The 20,631-nt window shown below is 33.0% G+C and overlaps 4 protein-coding genes and 1 long non-coding RNA gene across 9 annotated transcripts; 1 reads left to right on the top strand and 4 right to left on the bottom strand.

Moving 5' to 3' along the window:
- The first annotated feature begins 3,106 nt into the window (after positions 1–3,106).
- On the top strand, positions 3,107–7,631 carry LOC142519180 (phosphomevalonate kinase, peroxisomal-like). Of its 2 annotated transcripts, none has more exons than XM_075622115.1 (11): positions 3,107–3,262; positions 3,536–3,588; positions 3,718–3,868; positions 4,043–4,140; positions 4,262–4,371; positions 4,451–4,503; positions 4,933–5,343; positions 5,836–5,940; positions 6,434–6,661; positions 6,936–7,058; positions 7,169–7,625. In XM_075622115.1, the coding sequence occupies exons 2-11, from the start codon at positions 3,581–3,583 to the stop codon at positions 7,421–7,423; spliced, it is 1,542 nt and encodes a 513-aa protein (XP_075478230.1). In that variant the 5' UTR covers positions 3,107–3,262; positions 3,536–3,580; the 3' UTR covers positions 7,424–7,625. The 2 variants fall into 2 exon arrangements, with proteins under 2 accessions (XP_075478230.1, XP_075478231.1); XM_075622116.1 differs by having other exon boundaries at positions 3,139–3,262; positions 3,519–3,588; positions 7,169–7,631.
- A 1,299-nt stretch (positions 7,632–8,930) lies between these two features.
- Positions 8,931–9,420, bottom strand: LOC142518989 (uncharacterized). The gene is made up of 2 exons (XR_012813687.1): positions 9,280–9,420; positions 8,931–9,205 (listed from the first exon to the last, which is right to left on the bottom strand). It is a non-coding gene; the product is annotated as an uncharacterized LOC142518989 (long non-coding RNA).
- Positions 9,421–9,475: 55 nt separating this feature from the next.
- LOC142519619 (puromycin-sensitive aminopeptidase-like) lies at positions 9,476–12,061 on the bottom strand. Its single transcript, XM_075622658.1, has 7 exons — positions 11,923–12,061; positions 11,702–11,811; positions 11,220–11,300; positions 10,629–10,812; positions 10,146–10,294; positions 9,930–10,068; positions 9,476–9,682 (listed from the first exon to the last, which is right to left on the bottom strand). Exons 2-7 carry the CDS (start codon positions 11,806–11,808, stop codon positions 9,476–9,478), a joined length of 867 nt encoding a protein of 288 aa, XP_075478773.1. The 5' UTR covers positions 11,809–11,811; positions 11,923–12,061.
- Positions 12,062–12,095: 34 nt separating this feature from the next.
- Positions 12,096–13,393, bottom strand: LOC142518987 (puromycin-sensitive aminopeptidase-like). Of its 4 annotated transcripts, none has more exons than XM_075621860.1 (6): positions 13,267–13,393; positions 13,097–13,182; positions 12,628–12,691; positions 12,464–12,541; positions 12,296–12,346; positions 12,096–12,164 (listed from the first exon to the last, which is right to left on the bottom strand). In XM_075621860.1, exons 1-6 carry the CDS (start codon positions 13,285–13,287, stop codon positions 12,096–12,098), a joined length of 369 nt encoding a protein of 122 aa, XP_075477975.1. In that variant the 5' UTR covers positions 13,288–13,393. The 4 variants fall into 4 exon arrangements, 3 of the variants coding, with proteins under 3 accessions (XP_075477975.1, XP_075477977.1, XP_075477976.1); XM_075621862.1 differs by having other exon boundaries at positions 12,146–12,164; positions 12,296–12,343; positions 12,486–12,541; XM_075621861.1 differs by having other exon boundaries at positions 12,146–12,343; positions 12,486–12,541.
- A 900-nt stretch (positions 13,394–14,293) lies between these two features.
- LOC142518718 (26S proteasome non-ATPase regulatory subunit 13 homolog B-like) lies at positions 14,294–18,237 on the bottom strand. Its single transcript, XM_075621528.1, has 6 exons — positions 17,939–18,237; positions 16,556–17,002; positions 15,940–16,020; positions 15,209–15,405; positions 15,009–15,108; positions 14,294–14,719 (listed from the first exon to the last, which is right to left on the bottom strand). The coding sequence occupies exons 1-6, from the start codon at positions 18,086–18,088 to the stop codon at positions 14,534–14,536; spliced, it is 1,161 nt and encodes a 386-aa protein (XP_075477643.1). The 5' UTR covers positions 18,089–18,237; the 3' UTR covers positions 14,294–14,533.
- Positions 18,238–20,631: the final 2,394 nt, after the last annotated feature.

Below are 20,631 nucleotides of genomic sequence, written 5' to 3'. Positions count from 1 at the left end.
CTGGAAAAGACTCTTTTCCAGTTACAAATTCTTCTATCAATGAAATAGTGAAGTGAATAGCTTGAGAAGATATAATGAAAAATAGCTAGCACAATATGATCTCAATGATCAAGAGTATGCAATGAAGCGTGTGCTGCTTTTTCAGTGTTTGAGCTCTTTAGATAACTGAAGGTTCTAACAATGCTCGAATGATGTTTTTCAATTCAGATTTTTTGTTCAATGCTGCCATCCTTGTTCACGAAATCCTTCATCTCCATATATAGGCTCTATTCAACGTTCAAAAACTGAACGGTTCTTTTCTTTTTGGCGGTTCAGCTTTATTGCTTAAAATGGACCCTGCAGAATACATCAAAAGTAATCAGTCGCATACCAAAAATGGTATACCGTCTTAAATGTTCTTGTATAGCATTTAATGACATTTAATGAAGCAATAAATGCTGGTATCACGTTAATAGATCAACGGTAATATTTTAGAGACTTTGAGATACGCAAGATTCTGTTAGTGTATATTTCGAATTTTGTATCCTTCTAGTTCTGGTTTTAGCTAAGAAATTATTTAAGCAGGTTTTAGCGTGATACAAGTATTTCTGGTTTATAACATCTACTGGTTCTACTGGTTTTGAACTAATCCAACATCTACTGGTTTTGTACTTAATCCAACATCTACTGGTTTTTTCTTAGCATCTCCATAATAAATTTAATTCTAACAGAAACATATGAAGATGAGCATGAAGACCGAAATGCCACATTTGCTGATATTGGTCCATCTCGTACCGACACCGGTGATCATATGCATGCATATCTTTTTGAAGGCAATTCAAGCTCTAACCCTTTTGGCAGATCCGCCACCTCCGTTGGGGTTTAAAATATTGCTTAGAGGTATAAGAAAACTGTATTTTTTTAAAAGAATACTAGTATTTAACCCGTGCGATGCACGGGATGATACTATTAACAATTAATGAAAAATGAATAGATATATAAATTAAAAATAATAATATAATTATAAAATATAAAAACTATTTTTTCGCTAATTTTAAAAATACTGTCTTAAATACAACACATGTCGATTGATTTTTTGGCTAATAATCACCATCATATATCAAAATTTTAGATTGTGTTAGTCTAATGCAATGACATTATGCTTATCGTATTTAATGTATTGATGTCGACCACCAACCTTGATACATATTTAATTCTTTAATTTTCGAGTAGCTGTATATTATTATTTTTTAACACGTGATAATAAAATATTTTTAAATCACATTCAATAAAATTAATGAGAAATATTTTTTAAAACAATTCAGTAATATCGTCTAAATCCACCTTCACAAACAATTTTGTGACATGACACGTGTTTGACACATTTGAATAATAACAATAATTGTTTCATCAATATCTTTATCCGAATGAGTTGTGATTTTATCTACAAAATCTCTTCATAATATACACAACAACCTATTATTCCAAAAAAAAAATAAAACATGTGATCATAAGTAAATTATGTATAAATCAGAAAATTTAATTTATTAACATTTACTATGTGTATTCCAAAACAATGTCAATAAATTTTATAAGGTGTCTTCTAATAAGATGCATACTTTCTTCATAATTGATTTAATCATTTCTATTACAGGACATTTTATACTATCGTGTATCCGTGAACTTTGTAATATAGAAGAAAATTATCACATTAGTAATACGTAATAATTATAATTTTGTACAAATAGAATAATAATATTTTTTACTTCTCGATCATGAAAGACTATATTTCAAACTTAATGTCTCGTTGTTTCCATATGTAGGTAATTCATAAAAACGAACAAATCTAAATTTAAACGAACATTACATCTTGGAAGGATTCAAATCATATATGGTGCTAAAAAGAGGAGTCATTTCAGAATTTAATTTTAGAGTAGATAAATAGAATAAAATTGTTTTCTAAAATAATATGCAAAATTGCGTTATTTAAAATTTAAAATTAAATAAGACATCCCAAAAGACAAAAATTATACATGGGATATTTTTGACAGAATTATATCATACATTAACTCTTTCAAATTATGAAAATATCGAATTGCATGCATTGAGTGTCAAACATTTCTGTATCGAGAGTAATTTAATGTCCATTTGAAACTCTTTTGAATCTATCTCTTTTAATTTTTTTGTGCTATCTTATTTGAATTTTTAAGAAGACAATTAAAGATATACAATATACATGTGGTTTTGGAAGAAAACTACAATGCATTAATTCTTTCAAATTAAGGTAATTTCGAAATAATATCCATTTGTATAAAAAAATTTATGATTATTAAATGATAATTTAATGTCCATTAGAAAACATTGTTGTAGTGATAACTTTTAACACTCAACCAATTTTATTTTTAGAAAAATTAAATATTGTATTTCTTTTTTAGTAAGTAATTTGGGTAAAAATTACTTAAAATAGCAAAATGTATTTTTGAGTGATTTACCTCATGAGTGATACTGAACATTACAATCATTTATATTTTAAATTTATTTATACAGCTTTTAATTAAATTGATTGATATAATCAATGCAAAAATTTTAATATAGTTTACGTTTCAATAGAGTTTAGTTTCAATTTGAGTAAAAAAATAAAAAAAACATATAAAATATAAATCAAATTAAAAATTAAATTTTAATTAAATGAATTGATATAATCAATGCAAAAAATAATTGAAGTAATCATTTATTGCTGTATATATATATCAATATTCATGATATATCTTATTTTTCAGAAATGACATTTTGATGAGAAATTATTATTTTTGAAAAAAATCTGCTTATACACACACACATATATATATAGATGATTAAAAAAATATATTTATACAGTTTGTAATAAAAATTAAATATATTATAGTAACACAAATCATATCACAAATTAAATTAATTGATACAATCAATATAAAAATTTTAATGTAGTTTATGTTTTCAATCGAGTTTAGTTTCAATTTGAATGAAAAATAATAAAAAACATATAATACATAAATTATATTTCAATTAATATAAAAATAAATTAAATTTAAATTTAAACTAGATGAATTTATATAATAATGCAAACAATTCCTTGTTTTCCCAATTACACAAATTTTTTTGTATTGTTCCATGAATTAAATATGTACGCAAACATATGTGAAAACAAGGAAAAGCCCATTTCAGAATTCTTCAGCGCACCAAGAAGAAACACTGTTAATAGCACTCTCTCTCGCAATCCCACCGGCCTCTGATTCTCCTCCAGGTAAGACATTTTACTCTCTCAATTCCTTTTTCGTGATTTATGTCCTCAAGATCGTATAATCAGTCATTTTTTTTATATATATTTCTACATTTTGATCTGGGTTCGATTTTCTAGACAAGCTTTTCGTAAAGTTTGTTTTTTTTTTTTTTTGAGGGGAGATTGTTCCTCTATGTGGACCGGGTTTAGTTCATTTGTCTGTGTATTTCTTTGTAGCAGCTTGTATCTTCCCTCATCATGGCAATCATTATCATTGTAGTTTGTTGTGTTATTCAGCTGGAAAAGATCTTTGCGGATCACTGTATTAGCAATTTCAAACAAATGGTCGTGTGAGTCGACTCTTCTATCTTTTTGCTGTTTGTTTTGATTCAAGAAGTTTGATTTAAACTTATTGCAGAGTCTATGTTACTGATGACAGTAGATTGTGTATTGATCATGACTTGGTTGATTATCAACAGAGTTGCTTCTGCTCCGGGAAAGGTTTTGATGACTGGGGGTTACCTTATTTTGGAGAGGCCGAACGCGGGGATTGTACTGAGTACAAATGCCAGATTTTATGCAATTGTAAAGCCACTATATCAGGACATTAAACCTGACGGTCTTGCATGGGTATGCTTGAATTCATGAAATGCTTATGAATGAATGACCTCAGTAAATCTAGATATCTGGATTCGTTTTCCACAATACTTGGGATGTTTAAGTTTTTACGTAGCTTTAATTGTCAGAGAGGAGAATATGCTTGCTGTTCGTTTATTTTCTTAAAGATTCAGCATTTCTTTTCAGTCATGGACAGATGTGAAACTGACTTCTCCTCAGATGGCAAGGGAAACCATGTACAAATTGTCGCTTCAGAATTTGGTGCTTCAGTGTGTTAATTCAAGGTGAATGTCATACCATTTTAATGTAGAGATTAGCAAGGGTAGTATGTGATTATATGGGTGCATTTTGCATTCAAATACCTTGTGATTAACAAGAAAACCTCATTCTCTTGGCTAATTTCAGTGATTCAAGGAATCCATTTGTAGAGCATGCACTGCAATATGCAATAGCAGCTGCACACGTGAGATTTGACCAAAATAAGATTGATAAATTACATAAACTTCTTTTATTAGGTAATATCGAATTATTTTCTTTCTTATTAGGAAGTTAAGATTTTGAAGGTATATAGGCTAAACTAAATCAGTTATGCAGGTCTTGACATAATTATATTTGGTTGCAATGAGTTCTACTCTTATAGGAATCAGGTAATGCAACTAAACGTTATTTTCCTTTTAACTATTTGTAGTGGATTTCTAGTTTAGAACTTATCGGCTAATAAATGCGATGTTTAATTTCATTGCATCCTGATTTCTGAAAGATCGCAAAGACAAAAGTTTTTTTTGTTGATCAAGCATTAACTTTTGACCATTTTCAAATTCTGATGTGAAATTGAACTGGTCTTTCAAAAAAAACAAATAATCAGGCTAAGCAATTCAAATTTTTAATGTTTCTGATAAAATCGTCTTTTAGCCATCAGTAGTGTATGTTGGAAAGCTGTGAAGCAAGTTTGTTGCGAAGTGGTCTCTATAAACTTTGGACAAATCTCAATCTTTCCAATGTCAATATCATTAGCATATAAGTTCATAGTTATAGATCATTGAAAAAACTTTTCAACTGGTTTCTCTGGTTCGCAGATTGAATCACGTGGACTTCCATTGACTCCCGAGACATTGTCTTCCCTCCCACCTTTTGCTTCAATCACCTTGACTGCCGAAGAGTTGTCTGAAACAAATTGCAAACCTGAAGTTGCCAAAACTGGTTTGGGATCATCGGCGGCTATGACAACTGCAGTTGTTGCTGCATTGCTTCATTACCTCGGGGTAGTCAGCCTTCCTTCTGTGGTCAAAGAACATATTCATGGAGATAAAGATGCTACGGAACTTGATGTTGTGCATGCTATGGAACTTGATGTTGTGCATGCTATTGCTCAAACCGCTCACTGTATTGCACAAGGTAAAGTTGGTAGCGGGTTTGATGTGAGCTCTGCTGTTTATGGTAGTCAGCGCTACATCAGGTTTTCACCAGAAGTGATTTCTTCGGCTCAGGTAGCTATTTTTTGTTACGCCAAATGTTTTACTTTTTACTTTCAGGTATCTATTTTTTTCTTATTCAGTATTCATTTTAGATGTAATTTCCATCAAACTCGTACCTCTGTAATATGAACCAAGATACGAGATTTGTGAAGACTTTCTGTAGAATACCACTTGGATCATCAAATTATTTTTCACAAAAACGAATACAAGGAACTGATGATATCCCCTGAAATATGCCATATGCCCATATCTGGAAAAAATATTTCCTTCTGCACTGTGACCGCTAGTACGGAATTTGCATTAGGCACTGTTGAATGGAATTTGATTGGAATGATATTTGACAATCGGTCAATCTTTTGACTAGCTAGTAAGTTGCTGATTGTTTATGTAAAATTGTAAAACATGGACCAATATACTTCTGGACTAATCCGTGTGGAGGGGGATTACAATATTCTCGTAAGAGCGGGATTTGCTGATTATATCATACTTTCATCTTTGTTGCAGGGTTCTGGTAAAGGGTTGTCTATAAAAGAGGCCATAGATAGTGTGCTAAAATCTAATTGGGACCATGAGAGGATTAAATTTTCCTTGCCTCCATTGATGACTCTTGTAAGTACCAAAAGGCATCTCAGGTGCATGCAATATTATGGATACATTTTCAAGCATAGTACATCGACTTGTTTCAAAAGATTTCAATTATTCTAAGTTTAATGCCGCTTTTCATCCTTTCAATTGCATTATTTGAAACTACCTTCTTATAATGGAATGAAATAATGTAAACTATTTTCTGTAATCAACTCTGGTTTTCCTTGCCTACCACTAGGGGAAAGCTGATCAGATCTCAAAGTTCATTGCGAAGAAGTGTGACAAGCTTATAATATCCATGACTGTGGCTTTTTATAAATGCCAAGTTCACCAACCCGTTTTTTTCCTTTTGCTCTCCAAATGATAAACCCCTGTCAAAAGATACGATGTTCCATTTTTTTATATTCTGCATAAATTTTGGAAGAGCAGGAACTGAGGCAATTTATATCTAATAGGATTTATGTACTTTATGCTTTCCTTCATGAAGTTGCTTGAAATAGTAATGGTACCCCTGCAGTTACTTGGAGAACCAGGAACTGGTGGTTCATCAACACCGTCTATGGTTGGCGCAGTGAAGAAGTGGCAAAAATCTGACCCTAAAAACTCTCAAGTAACGTGGACGAAATTGTCAGAAGAGAATTCTGCACTTGAAATGCATCTCAACACACTGAGCCAACTGGCACAAAAAAACTACGATGCTTATAGAACGGCCATCAACCACTGCAGCTTGATTACTTCAGCAAAGGTATAATCTTATGCCATCATTCAACCTATACTTTATTATTGAATTGGCAGGATGTCATTTTTAGTCTGATAACCGTGAGGTGTGACATTTTTAGTCCTTTGCGTATGGTATACTAAGTTTAGTCCTATAATTTTTTTTTTCTATAATCAATTTAATCGTTTCACACAGTGTTCTAATTTTTCCATTGATATTTGTCAATTTATGACATTTCAACAAAAATGACTAAAATTGGTTTTCAATTATTTAGACTGCTTTTCCGAACTTTTTTCTGCAGTGGGCTGAGGGGGGGATTCAACCAAACCACATGGAAGTTGTTAGAGCATTATCTGGAGCTAGGGATGCCATGCTTGGGATCCGTAGTAACATGCGCAATATGGGCTCAGCTGCTGGAATCCCTGTATGTTCTGTGGAATTTAAGTAAAACATGTTTTTTTGTGAATGTTTTCATTCATCACTCTACTTTTACATCTATTTCACCGTTTATTTGCATTGAAAAACCATTTTCAGATAGAACCAGAATCGCAAACTCGATTACTTGACACAACAATTAACATGGAAGGAGTTCTATTGGCTGGCGTTCCTGGAGCTGGTGGATTTGATGCAGTCTTTGCTGTCACCTTGGGGGATTCAAGCCAAAATGTGATAAAAACATGGAGTTCGCTTAATATACTTGCCATGCTAGTGAGGGAGGATCCTCACGATGTTTACCTAGAGAACAATGATCCCCGAGTAACAGGTGTTTCTTCTCTTCATATTTCTTGAAAAATTAATTTTTCTTGTATTAAAGTTAATGGAATAAGGGGCATGATATAGACAAAATAATAAGCACAAAGTGTTGTTGTAAGTGTCTCAATATTATGTTGCTTACATTCTTATTTTGTTTCATGTCAAATTTTGTAACAGTTATCATATATTAACAGGTATTGATTTTTACTTGATAAATTATCATCAGGGTGAATCAGTTTTGATTTCCCCAAGCAAGAAATTCTTTCAGCAACTGCTTTGATATTTGATACGTATGTTGTCAAAATTGCATTCAATTTCAAATGTTGCTAATGAATAAGAATCGCGAATTAGTAGATGAGAATGTGAGCAATTTTGTGTTATTTAAAAGGCCTATATAGACTAACGGATAAAAATGTGAAGGAGATGAGAATAATTACATGGTATCTTGAAGAGGAAACATACATTCACCAGTAGTCTCTACAAGAGCAAGCTCCATCTCTAAAATGGTGGAATCGATTCCGATCCCTAACGATGATTTCTTGTTCATAGATCATTGAAATTAACGTAGTATAACTGTGACAAAGGTCCTATCTAATCGATTCCGATCCCTAACGATGATTTCTTGAGCTTCATTCTAATTGCTTATATTTTGAAACATTATTCCATGAAATCTCTATGGTACTCGGCAGAATTAGTCAACAATTGACCGACAAAAAAAAAAACATGTGGTTGGCTGGAAATTTTCAGAGGAGAAAACGCGTTTTTATACGCGTGTTCACACGGACAAGGGGCTCTATAAATAGAGCTCCCCTTCATTCTGAATCATCTCTTCTTCGAGTTTTCTCTCATCTTATAAGCATTTGAGTGCTTAGTTCTATAATATTTGTGAGGTGTTTTGTTCTCCTGTATTAAGAGAGTGTGTTCTCTTTGGAAACACATTGAGTGAGTTACACCACAAAATATTATAGTGAAATTTTTGTCATCTTGCCCGTGGTTTTTACCCTAATAATTTTTAGGGGGTTTTCACGTAAATCTCAGTGTCCAGTTTATTCTTTATTTTCGAATTTTATTATCTCAAATTCCGCATGTGAGACCAACACTCTGGTACGGCAAAGGTCCTATCTAATAGTCACCGTCATATTTGCTTCAAAATTTAATTGGAGGAACAAAGAAGAGAGGATTGATTTGCGAGAAAATTAAATTAAAAAATTATATTAAAAACAATGATTTTCTATATATTTTGCTGGCAAAGTTGTAGCCCCCAAAAAAAGTCTAAAATTCTAGATAAGGGAGTTCGGGGTCGTTCAACCAAGTTGAAAATTCAGTGCAATTAATGGACTAAAATACTCCCAATCGATCATATTGACAACAACATTTCTCAAAGTCAAACAAAATTGAGAAAATTCAAATTCATCCACTTATTTTTAAAAAAAAATTTAAAAAAGGGTGAGGATTTTTCCTTTGAACGTAGAATGAAGCTCAATGTTTACAAACAATACACAATTGCTTGATTGGTATTATGAATATCTTCCTTGAACGAAGAAGAAAACAATAAATATGCATTGATTAAATTGTAGTAAACACTTTCATCAATATATTTATTTGAATAAAATAATAATTGGGTATTATTTATTTTTCAAATTTCAGACAAGAAAAAAGTAAGGATATAAATATGAATATTTTCTTCCCATGATGAAAACATAAATCCACAGATCTTCAAGAGAAGGATATGTAAATTCAAGAAGCCAAACTCTTTGATGCAATCTCGAAAACATTCTCGGAGAGCCCATTTGCAGACAGTATCATCTCCAGCTGAGCCTGCCGAGGAAAATAAGGGTAGAAAAATGATTCCTTAATCCCATACAAGAAGAAAAAGGTAGACAAGAATCGACCCTTGTTCTTATCTTTGCAAGAACTTGCCGGTTTTCATCGTATCGCTTCCACCTCGAGAAGGTTGACACCATTCGAGAAGCCATCTACAGTCAACACAATCCCACCACTTCGTGAAACGATATAGAATGAAATTGTAGCACTGAAGAGCGAAATGGGACCTATGAGACATGAACAAGTAAAAATAGTAATTAATCTTCATAGAAGAGGTGCGGAGGAAAAACGAGGTATTCTGAGAGAAACTAGAGAGCCCCATACCGCATTAAGTAACTCTTCTTTCAATTCAGTAGCGATCTGCTTTCTTATGAAAGTTCTAACCGCATGAACGGCGTCAGGGTCCGCGACTTCCATCATGTCCATGATTTCCCCTTCACCAGGCAGAGTTATAGCTTTCGCAATGAATTCCTAAACAAATCAGGACATCTAAAAACGTCAGCAAACCTATTTCTTGAAAAAGAAAAAATAGTTATATTTGGATCCAAGATTTTGTTGTAACAAGTGCAAAAATGGACAAAATCAATAAAATGAGACAGCTTTTAAATATTGTTGATTCTAGCCGAGTCAAAAAACGAGACAAAGAACAATTAGCAGAAATATTATGGAAAATAATTTTCGTAGCATTTTTCCCCATAGAGTCCAAACTTTTTCTTACCTTATCCATGCTTGAGCCACCAAGTACGCTTTGGATTCCATGTAAAAACGGGGGACTGAGAACCAATGGTTTGTTTAGCTGAAACTCTGACACTAGGCTAAGCATCAATTTTCTTGCTAGCACCTGCCCAGCCTCCCAACTAAAAGAGCAGAAACAGCATTTCGGATTCTTCCAATTATTTGTAAGTAAATGGATTGTATGTCCAAAATCACATACCGATTGAACTCATCATAATCATTAACAAGCAGAAAAGACAAATCAGCATCAGTGAGATCGGAATCCATCTGAACAGGAGCACTATAACCCCTAAGTATAGATGGCACTGGATGCTCTAGGATGTCGCTGAACACGAACTCTTCTTCTTCCTGCACACAATCAACAACAATAAGATAAATAAAACTTTCGGCAACATAAACAAATATTAGAGCATATCATTTATCGTGGATACAATGAGGTCGAGCAGCTCAAGCCAAATTTAATTTTTCATCTATTTTATAGTTACAGAACACAAAAAATAGTACATTAACAATTGAAATCTACAAGCATATTATAAATTGCACACATAAATATCAGATAAGTATATAGTCCAAACTAGAATATCACTTAATCCATAGCTCGGTCAACTGAGTGGCGATCCTTGCAACCCTTTTGAAAATAGAGAAGACATATTTACACTAAAATAAATAATTCAGAATTAACCTTTGTCACCCTGAGAACTATAGTGTGTACTGGCTGACCATTGCTGGTAACATTTTCCAATTTACCATCATGGTACACGGAGGATAGAGGCATGTCCTTGCCTTTAGAGTCAAGGAGGCCCAACGCTACAGGAATAAACATGGGTTCTTTAAGCGGCTGTCCTGGGGTCGGGGGGACCTCTTGACTGCATCCCAGATCATATTACATCAATAGTGAACAAAGCACACAAGACACTTGCATAACTGTGTTTTCAAAATAATGAACTTTTGTTGTAGTATCAGTCTGCAAATATCTGGTCGGGTCAAAAACCAATAAAATCACCCCAACCTGCATATTTCTACCCCTAACTTTGCTCGTAAAAATTAAGGTTGTTTGGATCAAAACATTTAATTAGATGAATGGATTTCAACTGACCCAAATAATTGAAAACTTGAGATACATAATTTATACCCAAAAAGAATTATAGTGTCCGAGGATTTGAGTGGTCTCTTTGGTAGAACTCAAATCGCCCTTAACTTAAAATATTGTTATAGATTCATAAAATCAATAGCAAAATACTAATTACGTAAAAATGATCAAATAGGATCTTACCTAAATTTGAGAGAAAAAGTACGATCTTGAGCATTATAAGCAGAGTTAACTTTCAGATGGGGTGTCCCAGCCTGGGAATACCTGCAATTTCCATTAAAATAAAGCTTCTCAGAACCAATCACAAGTGCTTATAAAGTGTTGTGAGCCCAAGTCCAGCAGGCCCAAACATAGAGGAGAGGGAAAGGCCCATAATCAAAGCCGTATGTTCTAAAAGGGGAACAGGGAAGGCAGGAAGGCGAGAGGAATAAAATGTGAGGGAAGGGTAGTAATTCATTCAGTTATATTTTGTTCTTTACTAAGAGTGACACTAGCATGGCTAGGGAAGCATTTGTACAGAGGAATTAAACTCTGGGATTTCTCATATCATTTGGATTTAATTTCCATTTCCAGATTTGTTCTTATTCTCAGATTTTTATCGTGAAGTCGAGATACACATTTATTCAAGTCATAACATAAAGAGATAAAGACATTTTAAAACATACCACAACAAGAAATTGGACATGTCAGCACCATTTGCATCCCTCGTGGCATTGAAGAAATCTTCACATGTCACAGCTTGCCCATCATGCCTCTTGAAATACAGATCCATACCCTAAAAGGAGCTCCACAAATGCAATTATATAATTATTGTAATGTAATAGAACTCTAGAAAAAGAAAATATTAAAAAAGTTGACAGTTTCAAGCAAAAATATTCTTCTTTACCTTTCGAAATCCCTAACTGCTCAACGACGTCTTGTACATCCTCACCACTTCAGCTCCCTGGCAGAAGAAAATAAATTATTGAAACAATGATGACAAGAACATAATTCTACTATTTCTAGAGACTGACAAACTCACCAACAGAATAAAAATAATTAATTAACAAATTAGAAGTCTCAAACCAAACAAGAAAATAGAGAAAGAACCAACCTTTTCATACACTTGCCTGTGTAGAAGTTATCCATCTGTTAAGGGGTAAAGCGATAAGATGTCAGAATAATTTCCAAACTATCAGTTGGTACAAAACTTTAATAGCGCGCGCGCGCGCACACATATATATATAAAAGAGATTTTGAAGAATGGGAGTGTTGGAAACCTTTATGTAAGAATGAGGTCGCACAGGATGCGCCATGGGACCTGCATCCTGTAAGATTAAGATAAAAGGTAGTGGCACTGTAGCCAAACTTACTGAAACATAATGTGCATACAAATAAAAAAACATAATGAATGAAGTAATGCAACCGGAAAACTTTTCAAAACCCTGAGGAAATTGAAAAGTTCGCAACTTTGAAACATCAGCTATCCGTTTTACTGGACGGCTTCCCAAGTCAGATGGAAATTCCTGAAAAATAGACATTGGGTTTGATGTTCTTGCTAAATACACAACAAAATATGTGCAGCCCACTCCAACAAAAAATGTATCTCAACCTGATCACGGAAAACAGTGAGACCTTCCTTTAAGCCAAGCTGGAACCAATCCCGACATGTCACTCTGGCATGTTCTTAAATGTGAAATTTTGTTTCAACATTGAAATAATCGAAGATGCATACTCGCTATTCTCAACTTACAAATAAAATCACAAAATCCGTTTTAACGATATCAATAAGTAAAAAAATAGAACTTGCCAATCCCAAATGTAGAAGAAGTTAGTAATCTCCATAATATGGTACAGTAATAGTTGGCAATCAAAAGTCACAATCAACTAGTATACTAATATACAAAACAAGGAATATAATATTTCAGAGTACAAGAAATACAAACCAACCTGTTCCCTGTCCAACTGTGGAAATACTGGAAAAATAAAAATTGAAGGGCTAGTTAAAAAAGGTCCTAGTTTCAGTAAAGATTAGAAAATAAAGAAAAAAGAGAAGCAAAATTTATACAAAAAAGGCACACCTCGTGCCCAATCGCACCCAAGATTGCAGCATAATCCGCATCTGTTGCAGTTTCTGGAGATGCCAGGACAAGTTCGGAATTAAAATCTGTAAAAACAAAAAATACAAAATTTATGGAAAAAATATCATTAATATTAAGATTATATGATGCTGTAACAGCTTTCAACATACATTCAAACTCTTGTTCTCCATGGCTCCACTGTCAATAAGATAAATACCTCAGTAATGTAACATAATATCTATGTTAGTACTGACAATGGGTCCTCAAAAGGGGTGAACTAACAAATAATCGGGAACAGCCACGCTTCCACGGAATAACATTATTACTAAAATAAAGAGCATTTGATCAGTGGCAAACCATTTTGTTATTAAGCTATGATTCTACTAAATACATGAATTACCATAATCCAAGCGAAAACAAACTTTTCAGCATTCGAAAAATTAATAACAACATTTTACAAATATTTTCAGAAAAATCGAAGGAACGTATGAAATATAGAGTACATGGAAATGTACTTAGGTAATCACACGAGAACAGAAAACCAAACCGATTGAGTAATTACTGTAAGGTCCAAAATAGAACGATCTAATCCAACTACATGTAAATCTAGAGAAAATAGAAAATAATTAATTAAATGGTTATAGTTGCATGAATTAATTATGACATGCATGATTACATGTTTAAAAATAAGGTTTATCGTTGGAGTGCATAAAATTGTACTTTAAAAGTTATTCGAGACACGATCGAGGAACGTAAATCGAAAGCTAAAAAAATGAAAATATTTTTGGGCTGAAAAAACGATAATATTTTTATTAAATAATTATTTTTAATTATTTAAAATATGATATATGTTATATAATATTTTTGAAAAAGAAGTGTTTCGAGGTGTTTTTAAATGTCGAGTCATATTTTTAAAAAGTATTCGATTTTCGACGAAAATATGAACTTTTCGAAAACTCAACTGATAATTTCACAAACTTTCCAAAACAAAATATTTTAAATAATAACTAATGAGCTTAATGTTTAAATATGTACTTGAACATTTGTTTTTGAGCTTTATTGATAAAATCCATAGAGAAATAGGGCGCCGCATTTAACATTAGAACGAGGAAATCGACAGCAAAATCACATTGAATGAAATGATTTAAAAAGTGTCGGGGTATAAAAATAGAGCAGGATACAAAATAAACGGATACGAATGTTAAAGCATCTACTTCATGATTGAATCGATTGGATTTTCAATTGTACACAGTGCAAAATGGAGGAAAGATTGCATATAATGGATCTCGAATAGAATAATTCAAAATCAAGGCATGTGTGTATTCAAAAGCTCAAAGCCGTGCAAGTATGTTCAAGAAAAGGATACAAGGCTGGCACATAATCCTCTCTGTCTTCCCGATAAAAGATCGAAGAAATAACAAGGCTAAAGAGCCAACATCATGCAGCGACTAAATCAGGTGTCTCGGCCTCAACAGATACCAAAGTTGTTTGTACTTTATCCACCCAATTGTCCAGTCGTTCACGCAAGGATTTGATTTGAGGAATCCCTAAAACTCTAGGTTGTACCCAAGAAACATATACAGTTCCCTCAACTTGGTCAATAATTCCCTCGATGAGATGCACCTGCAACGTTATTCAACAAACCAATCAACCTCCACAAGAACCAAGATTTACCACAACTCAAAAGTAAGGTCCTACATATTCGAGTAACCTGGATGTACTACATGAAAATTGAACCCTATAGATGCTGCTTATCAAAAAAAGCCAAAAACAAATGTATTATCCAGTCAATGTACGTAATAAGGTTACCATTGCTGGGATCTTGAACGTGTCAAGGAAACTAGTACTTTCATGCATGTGTTATTAATATGGACATTTTGCAGAGTATACAACATTCTAAACTTGAACTTACGGAAAGGCTCTTCATAAGAAGAGACTCAACATCTTCCACAGTAAGTTTTGTTCGGTCTGCAATGATACTTAACGGAATGGTTCTATCTTCGGAAGGACGGCTGCAATTAAAAACATATTTTGTGAGTTCAATGGAAATTACAAAACATAACAAAATGAACTCATGAAAACTATCAACGTCAAGAGTTTTTGCAGTTTCACCTGAAGATAATCTCCATCAAGCAGAGAATGTTGATCTTCTCCAGAAGCATTTTCTCATTCTGAACCAGTGCTGGTTGGCTACTCAGAGCAGCTCTATGGATGTGACACAGTTCTTGATAACGAACTAAATCACCAGAGTTGAAGGATTCAATAATATAGTATAACCACTCAACTTTAGTCCCTAATAGACTTTTTATCTGAAGAAATTTCCAGGATATTAAGTATTAGATATAATCGAGAGGCATGAATATCAAACAAATACCCGAAGGAAACAACATACTCTGTGTATTTTCAATAATCAGAAAACTGCAAATGACGTATCAATTACTTTTATGATAAATCCCCATGCCAACTCAAGTTTTTATCTGAGAAAGTTTCATTATCTTATACACATTTAAATTTCATCACGAGACTGGATCAACCCACTTTCAAGCAAACAAAACGGTGCCCATGTATCTTTATCAGTACACATCTGATGAACGTAAAAGCATAAGCAAATTTTATTTTTCTATAAACAGGAAAAATAAAAGGAAGATCTCCAAGTAATATCTGGTGCTTCAAGCCACCAGCATATTATTCATAGCTTTTACTTTTTTCTATAAATGCACACACATCCTAAATCTGAATATATTGTATTTTCAGTCTTCATGCTATGTGATTGGTATAAATTGCAAAATCATATATTTTGAAATTTTAAAAAAAGTATAATGAGTTTCTGACCGATAACTTACAAGCGGGTGTGCAAGAAGTTCCCCGAAGTTGTAAATGTTTTCCCCCAACAATGCTGATAAGGATAAGTCAAAGGCCAAATCCTACGGAACGATAAAAGAGATCAGTAAAATTAAGCTTAAATGAAAACTCGAGGACATGTTATCCACGAATAAAACTTAAATACTTAAATCATAAATAATAGCTCATAAATAATAGCATTGTCCTGATTTTCCAATAGGAATTACAATTACTTCCACGTTCCTAATATCAAAAACCCACTATATAATCTTAATTCAATATCAATTTGAATCTATGCTTCTTATTCAAACCAAAACTTTGAAGACGCTGAAGAATGCTATGTGGGTAAAATAAGAATTTGTACACTGGAAGAAATGTTGAGTCATGGCTTATAATAATTTATTTTAATCTATGCTTCCTACTCGAGCGAAAACTTTAAAGACGCAGAAGAATGCTATAGGTTAAAATTAGATTTTGTATACTCCAATAAAATGTCAGTCATGGTTTGTAATACTTTTTTCATCAGTTAACTTCATGTTTCAGGTGTACATGAAAAATGTAGCCACCTTATTGAAACACAACATTATAGTAAAGTAGAATCTTTTCAAGAAAACCTACCAGCTTAAATGATTCAGAGAAAGACTCTACTGACGTGTAAGCCAGATAAAGGAGAGCACTTTTGTAGAACTCCGCAAATTCTTGACGGAATTTGTGGAATTGTGATGAAATCCAATGGTAGCTTGCATACACAGATGGATCAATGTCAGTCATGCCATCAAGTGTACTCTTTCCCTCCTCCAAAAGCCTCTTACAATCTTTTTGATCACCATTCTCAAGCTTAAGTGTAGCAATCTGCATCTTGATATAAAGTATTGGCTCGTCTATGCGCATTTCTTTGGTGGTGCGAAGCTTCTCAATCACCCCTTCTAGATAATTAATTGCTGCCATTTTATCTGGATATTGTCGAGAAACTATCACAGCAAAATGGGCAAGCTTGAGGAGATTAATCTTTGTCTCAAAATCGGTTATAAAATTATGGTAAAGCTGTATTAGAGCATCCCCAGCCTGAGTAAGTCAAGAAAGAGACAAGCAAATTAGGCAAGATTAAATTAAACAGATAAAAGAGCTACGACACTGACTGTTGAATTCGTCAGAGCATAATGAATTGTTAGCTTATCTTCCGTAAAAGGATGAACACAGATGAGTAATAACTACAGTAGAGAAAGTTTCAGCAGAGAAAAAAACGAATCCTAGGTTCTTCCGACTTCACTCTGCAAGCCAAATCTGTCCGTCACACCTCTCTACAAAATTTTGTAGGATCCTCCATCAGCGGATGCTAAGTAAAAAGTAATATCTACATACAATGGTTAGTATTTGGTTTACATTTGAAGAAGGGCCATTTCTTGGTGGCATTAATACTTGTCTAACAGCAGATTCTATCTCTAAAGGACACCGATTAACAGTCCGGTCTGATTACTTTGCATGGAATATGCAGGAAAATCCGCAGTGAACCTGTTTGGGTGGTCCAGTATCCTGTCTCTCTATTATCAAGAAATAATGTACAAAGATGAGTTGCACAGCATCCTCACATGAAACAATGTAACATAAAACTTTGATGACCTATCCAACATATATCTTGAGAAAGGAGATAAAATAAGGTAGGGAAAATATAGGCCTTGTGCTGCAGGCATTTGATGACAGTAACTATAGAAAGCAATTGGATGCATTTACCAGTATAAATGTCTAAAACACAAACATGATGGCCTGTCAGGAAGTCACCTAACATTAAAGCAATATTATCCACGCTCAAAAATAAATTTCCAGATCATGAAAATCTATTGAAGACATAACCCACACAAAACAAATGCCCAAACCCGCAATCAAGACTTGCTCAAAATCACACGAACGGAACCCTAAATCCTAAATATTCAACGATAAACCAAATCATACAATAGGTGACAAAATTAATACATCCATTAAGATGAATTTCGATTACATCACCTGAAATACAGTAAGGGCGACAAACTGTTCGAGCTTTAGAGTGAGCTGGTGCCAGAGCTTCCGCTGGTACAGATCTGAAAGAGCGGTGTACCATTCGGAAAGCTCAGGGTGCGATGTGCGCTGCGCATCCAAATACTGCAAAGCCGCCATTAAATTTATTCTCCCCTCTATTGGATCGACACCGAATTACAGGAAAAATGTATGGAATTATTGAGAGAAGAAGAGAAGAGATTCTGGAAATGGAGATTTCAATGGGAGTGCTTTTGTATGTTATGCTTAAATCTTGATTTTTGTAAACCTCCTTTGTTTATTTCCCACTCTCTTTTCTTTTTGCCGAAGAAAGGAATAAATTATTATTATTATTATTATTATTATTATTATTATTATTATTACTATCAATCTTAATTTCTTTTTTGAATCTGAAAATAAAAATAAATATTTTGAACTTACCTAATTGTAATTAAGTATTGCTTATTGACGAGAAGATGATGGATAAATATTAAATATAATGTTCTACTGGTAGTAAAATAAAAGGTTAGATAATTAACCTGAAATAATATTCGAGTTAGCGGGATAGACGAGTTAGCGGGATAGATGAACCATTGACCAATTGTCATAATTTTGATTTTTTCTATCAACATTTTCATAAACGAGTCTGACATTAAGTTTGATTAATACGGTTTACATGACTAACGTAATTTATAGGTTATCATAATTTCGATTTTCTCTATCAACAATTTCATAAATGAGTCTGACATTAAGTTTGATCAATACGGTTTGCATGACTAATGTAATTTACAGGTTATTATATTAGCATGAGAGTATATCCTATGGCACTGAAAACTAACTATTGAGGATTATATCAAAAAAAAAAAAAAAAAGAAAGAAAGAAAGGTCAGATGAATAAGCGAGATTCCAAAATGTGTGCATGATAATAACCGTAAACTTCAAATTTTTAAAGTTAAACGATTTTAGTACAAGTTTAAATGTAAAAAAGTGTTTAAATTTTTATTATTATAAATAATTTCAGTGATATTATGTCAATTAATAAAGAAAATAATACATATACATAAAACATAAATTATTATGGACTCCAGTCGAACCAGATCCTCTGCACAGCACACAATGTTATGTTATCAAACGACATAGTATTGTGTGTGTGTGTGTGTTTTTTTTTTAATTGGACTTGCAAAAAATGAGCCCAAATTTCCCTCTTTTTCTCTCGGTTTTTCCTCCATTTTCTTTTGTCCTCTCCACAAACAGACATCAACCCCATTTTTTTTTTGTCCCCTACACAAACAACCGTGCGTCACACAATCTGTAAGTTTAATATATTAAATTTTTAACATTTAATGATTTGAAGATTGAAGATTTTGGTTTATTTAGTTTAGTACTGATGCGTGACTAATCATCTTCAATCATTCATTTTTATTGTTTCTTCTATTTTTTTTGGTATTTTTTTAGCCAACCCAAAATATTAACATTAATTATCAGGGCAATGACGTCTAAGGAGTAATCCTCCAACAACTCAGGTCTCCATACTACTCTTGATGATACCACCAAAGATTATTTCTTGCAGCAAACTTTAAGATTTCCAAAAACTTGAACATATTTGTCATGGTTATAAACTGAAATTGTTGATAGACTGTGTCTCAGATTAAATTAATGTTTTTGATTTATGTGGTTAGTTTTATGCATTTTAATCATTGCGCTAAAATATTATAAATACATGACATTGCACTTTTGCATAGTTATTATACATTCACGTTGTGGATTCAAGTTCAAATATTTAACTTGCAACAAAATTAATTTTCTATTTTTCAATTTCTCATTTTTGCATAAGATGTTTGAAATTATTTCGCACCATTTCTCATGCATATGTTGATTGGATTTGTTCATATATGTAGAAGCGCTCAACTCAACTAAGATTTGTTTTGTAATATTGTTTTTGTATAAAGACAAAAATCAAATTGATCAGCAGATTTTCTTGATAGATTGTGGTTCAGATATTGAATACAAGCCTAAGATTGGCATGAAATTTGACAGCTTAGATGAGACTTGGATGTATTGGGTTGAATATGGTGGGAAAACTGGATTTGGAGTTAGAAATCATTATTTTAACAAAAACAAGAAACATGGCTTTATAACTTCGAATAAATATGTTCGTTGCAAGGAGAGCATTCGTAAACAAGACAAAAGAGATTCTTTGACACTCAATCCTCGGCTTGAGACTCAAACAAATGGTAAAGTAAGATTGGTAATGATATTCGAAGATAGTAAGTATAAAGTTACTGAGTTTATCGAAGAGCATAATCACCCCTCCATCTTCAAGAGACAGTTCACATGTTGGCTTCCCAACATAATGTTACATAAGTTCGGGCCTATGAGATTGATTTAGCAGAGGATGTTGGGCTTAAACAAAAATCGACTTTTCAGTTGATAAGTGGTCATGCAAGAGGAAGAGATGGTGTAGGTTATATCATGTTGGATGCTAAAAACTATATTCGATCAAAAAGACAAAGAAATATGGTATATGAGGAAGTTGGTTGTCTAATGCGATATTTTCAACAATAATTATCTAAAAATCCATCATTTTACCACGTTAATCAGATGGATGTAGAATAACAGATAACTAATGTTTTTTGGGCCGATGTAAGAATGTTAATTGACTATGAGTACTTTGGTGATGTTGT

Source organism: Primulina tabacum, chromosome 11 (assembly GCF_025594145.1).
Source record: "Primulina tabacum isolate GXHZ01 chromosome 11, ASM2559414v2, whole genome shotgun sequence".
NCBI classification, from domain to species: domain Eukaryota; kingdom Viridiplantae; phylum Streptophyta; class Magnoliopsida; order Lamiales; family Gesneriaceae; genus Primulina; species Primulina tabacum.
This window is presented reverse-complemented; position numbering and strand designations above follow the sequence as displayed.

Excerpts from the sequence above, each read along its gene's own strand:
- LOC142519180 (XM_075622116.1), top strand. Across the intron at positions 3,869-4,042 it reads AACCTGACGGTCTTGCATGG|TCATGGACAGATGTGAAACT; the intron begins GTATGCTTGAAT and ends ATTTCTTTTCAG. Across the intron at positions 4,372-4,450 it reads ACATAAACTTCTTTTATTAG|GTCTTGACATAATTATATTT; the intron begins GTAATATCGAAT and ends TCAGTTATGCAG.
- LOC142519619 (XM_075622658.1), bottom strand. The coding sequence starts at position 11,808 with ATGGATCTGTATTTCAAGAGGCATGATGGGCAAGCTGTGACATGTGAA. Across the intron at positions 10,295-10,628 it reads TAGTTCTCAGGGTGACAAAG|GAAGAAGAAGAGTTCGTGTT; the intron begins GTTAATTCTGAA and ends GATTGTGTGCAG. Across the intron at positions 9,683-9,929 it reads GTGGCTCAAGCATGGATAAG|GAATTCATTGCGAAAGCTAT; the intron begins GTAAGAAAAAGT and ends TGATTTGTTTAG.
- LOC142518987 (XM_075621860.1), bottom strand. The coding sequence starts at position 13,287 with ATGGAGAACAAGAGTTTGAAT. Across the intron at positions 13,183-13,266 it reads TGGAGAACAAGAGTTTGAAT|ATTTTAATTCCGAACTTGTC; the intron begins GTATGTTGAAAG and ends TTGTTTTTACAG. Across the intron at positions 12,347-12,463 it reads TGCGAACTTTTCAATTTCCT|CAGGATGCAGGTCCCATGGC; the intron begins CAGGGTTTTGAA and ends ATCTTAATCTTA.
- LOC142518718 (XM_075621528.1), bottom strand. The coding sequence starts at position 18,088 with ATGGCGGCTTTGCAGTATTTGGATGCGCAGCGCACATCGCACCCTGAG. Across the intron at positions 16,021-16,555 it reads TCTCTGAATCATTTAAGCTG|GATTTGGCCTTTGACTTATC; the intron begins GTAGGTTTTCTT and ends ATCGTTCCGTAG. Across the intron at positions 15,109-15,208 it reads TTGATGGAGATTATCTTCAG|CCGTCCTTCCGAAGATAGAA; the intron begins GTGAAACTGCAA and ends TTTTAATTGCAG.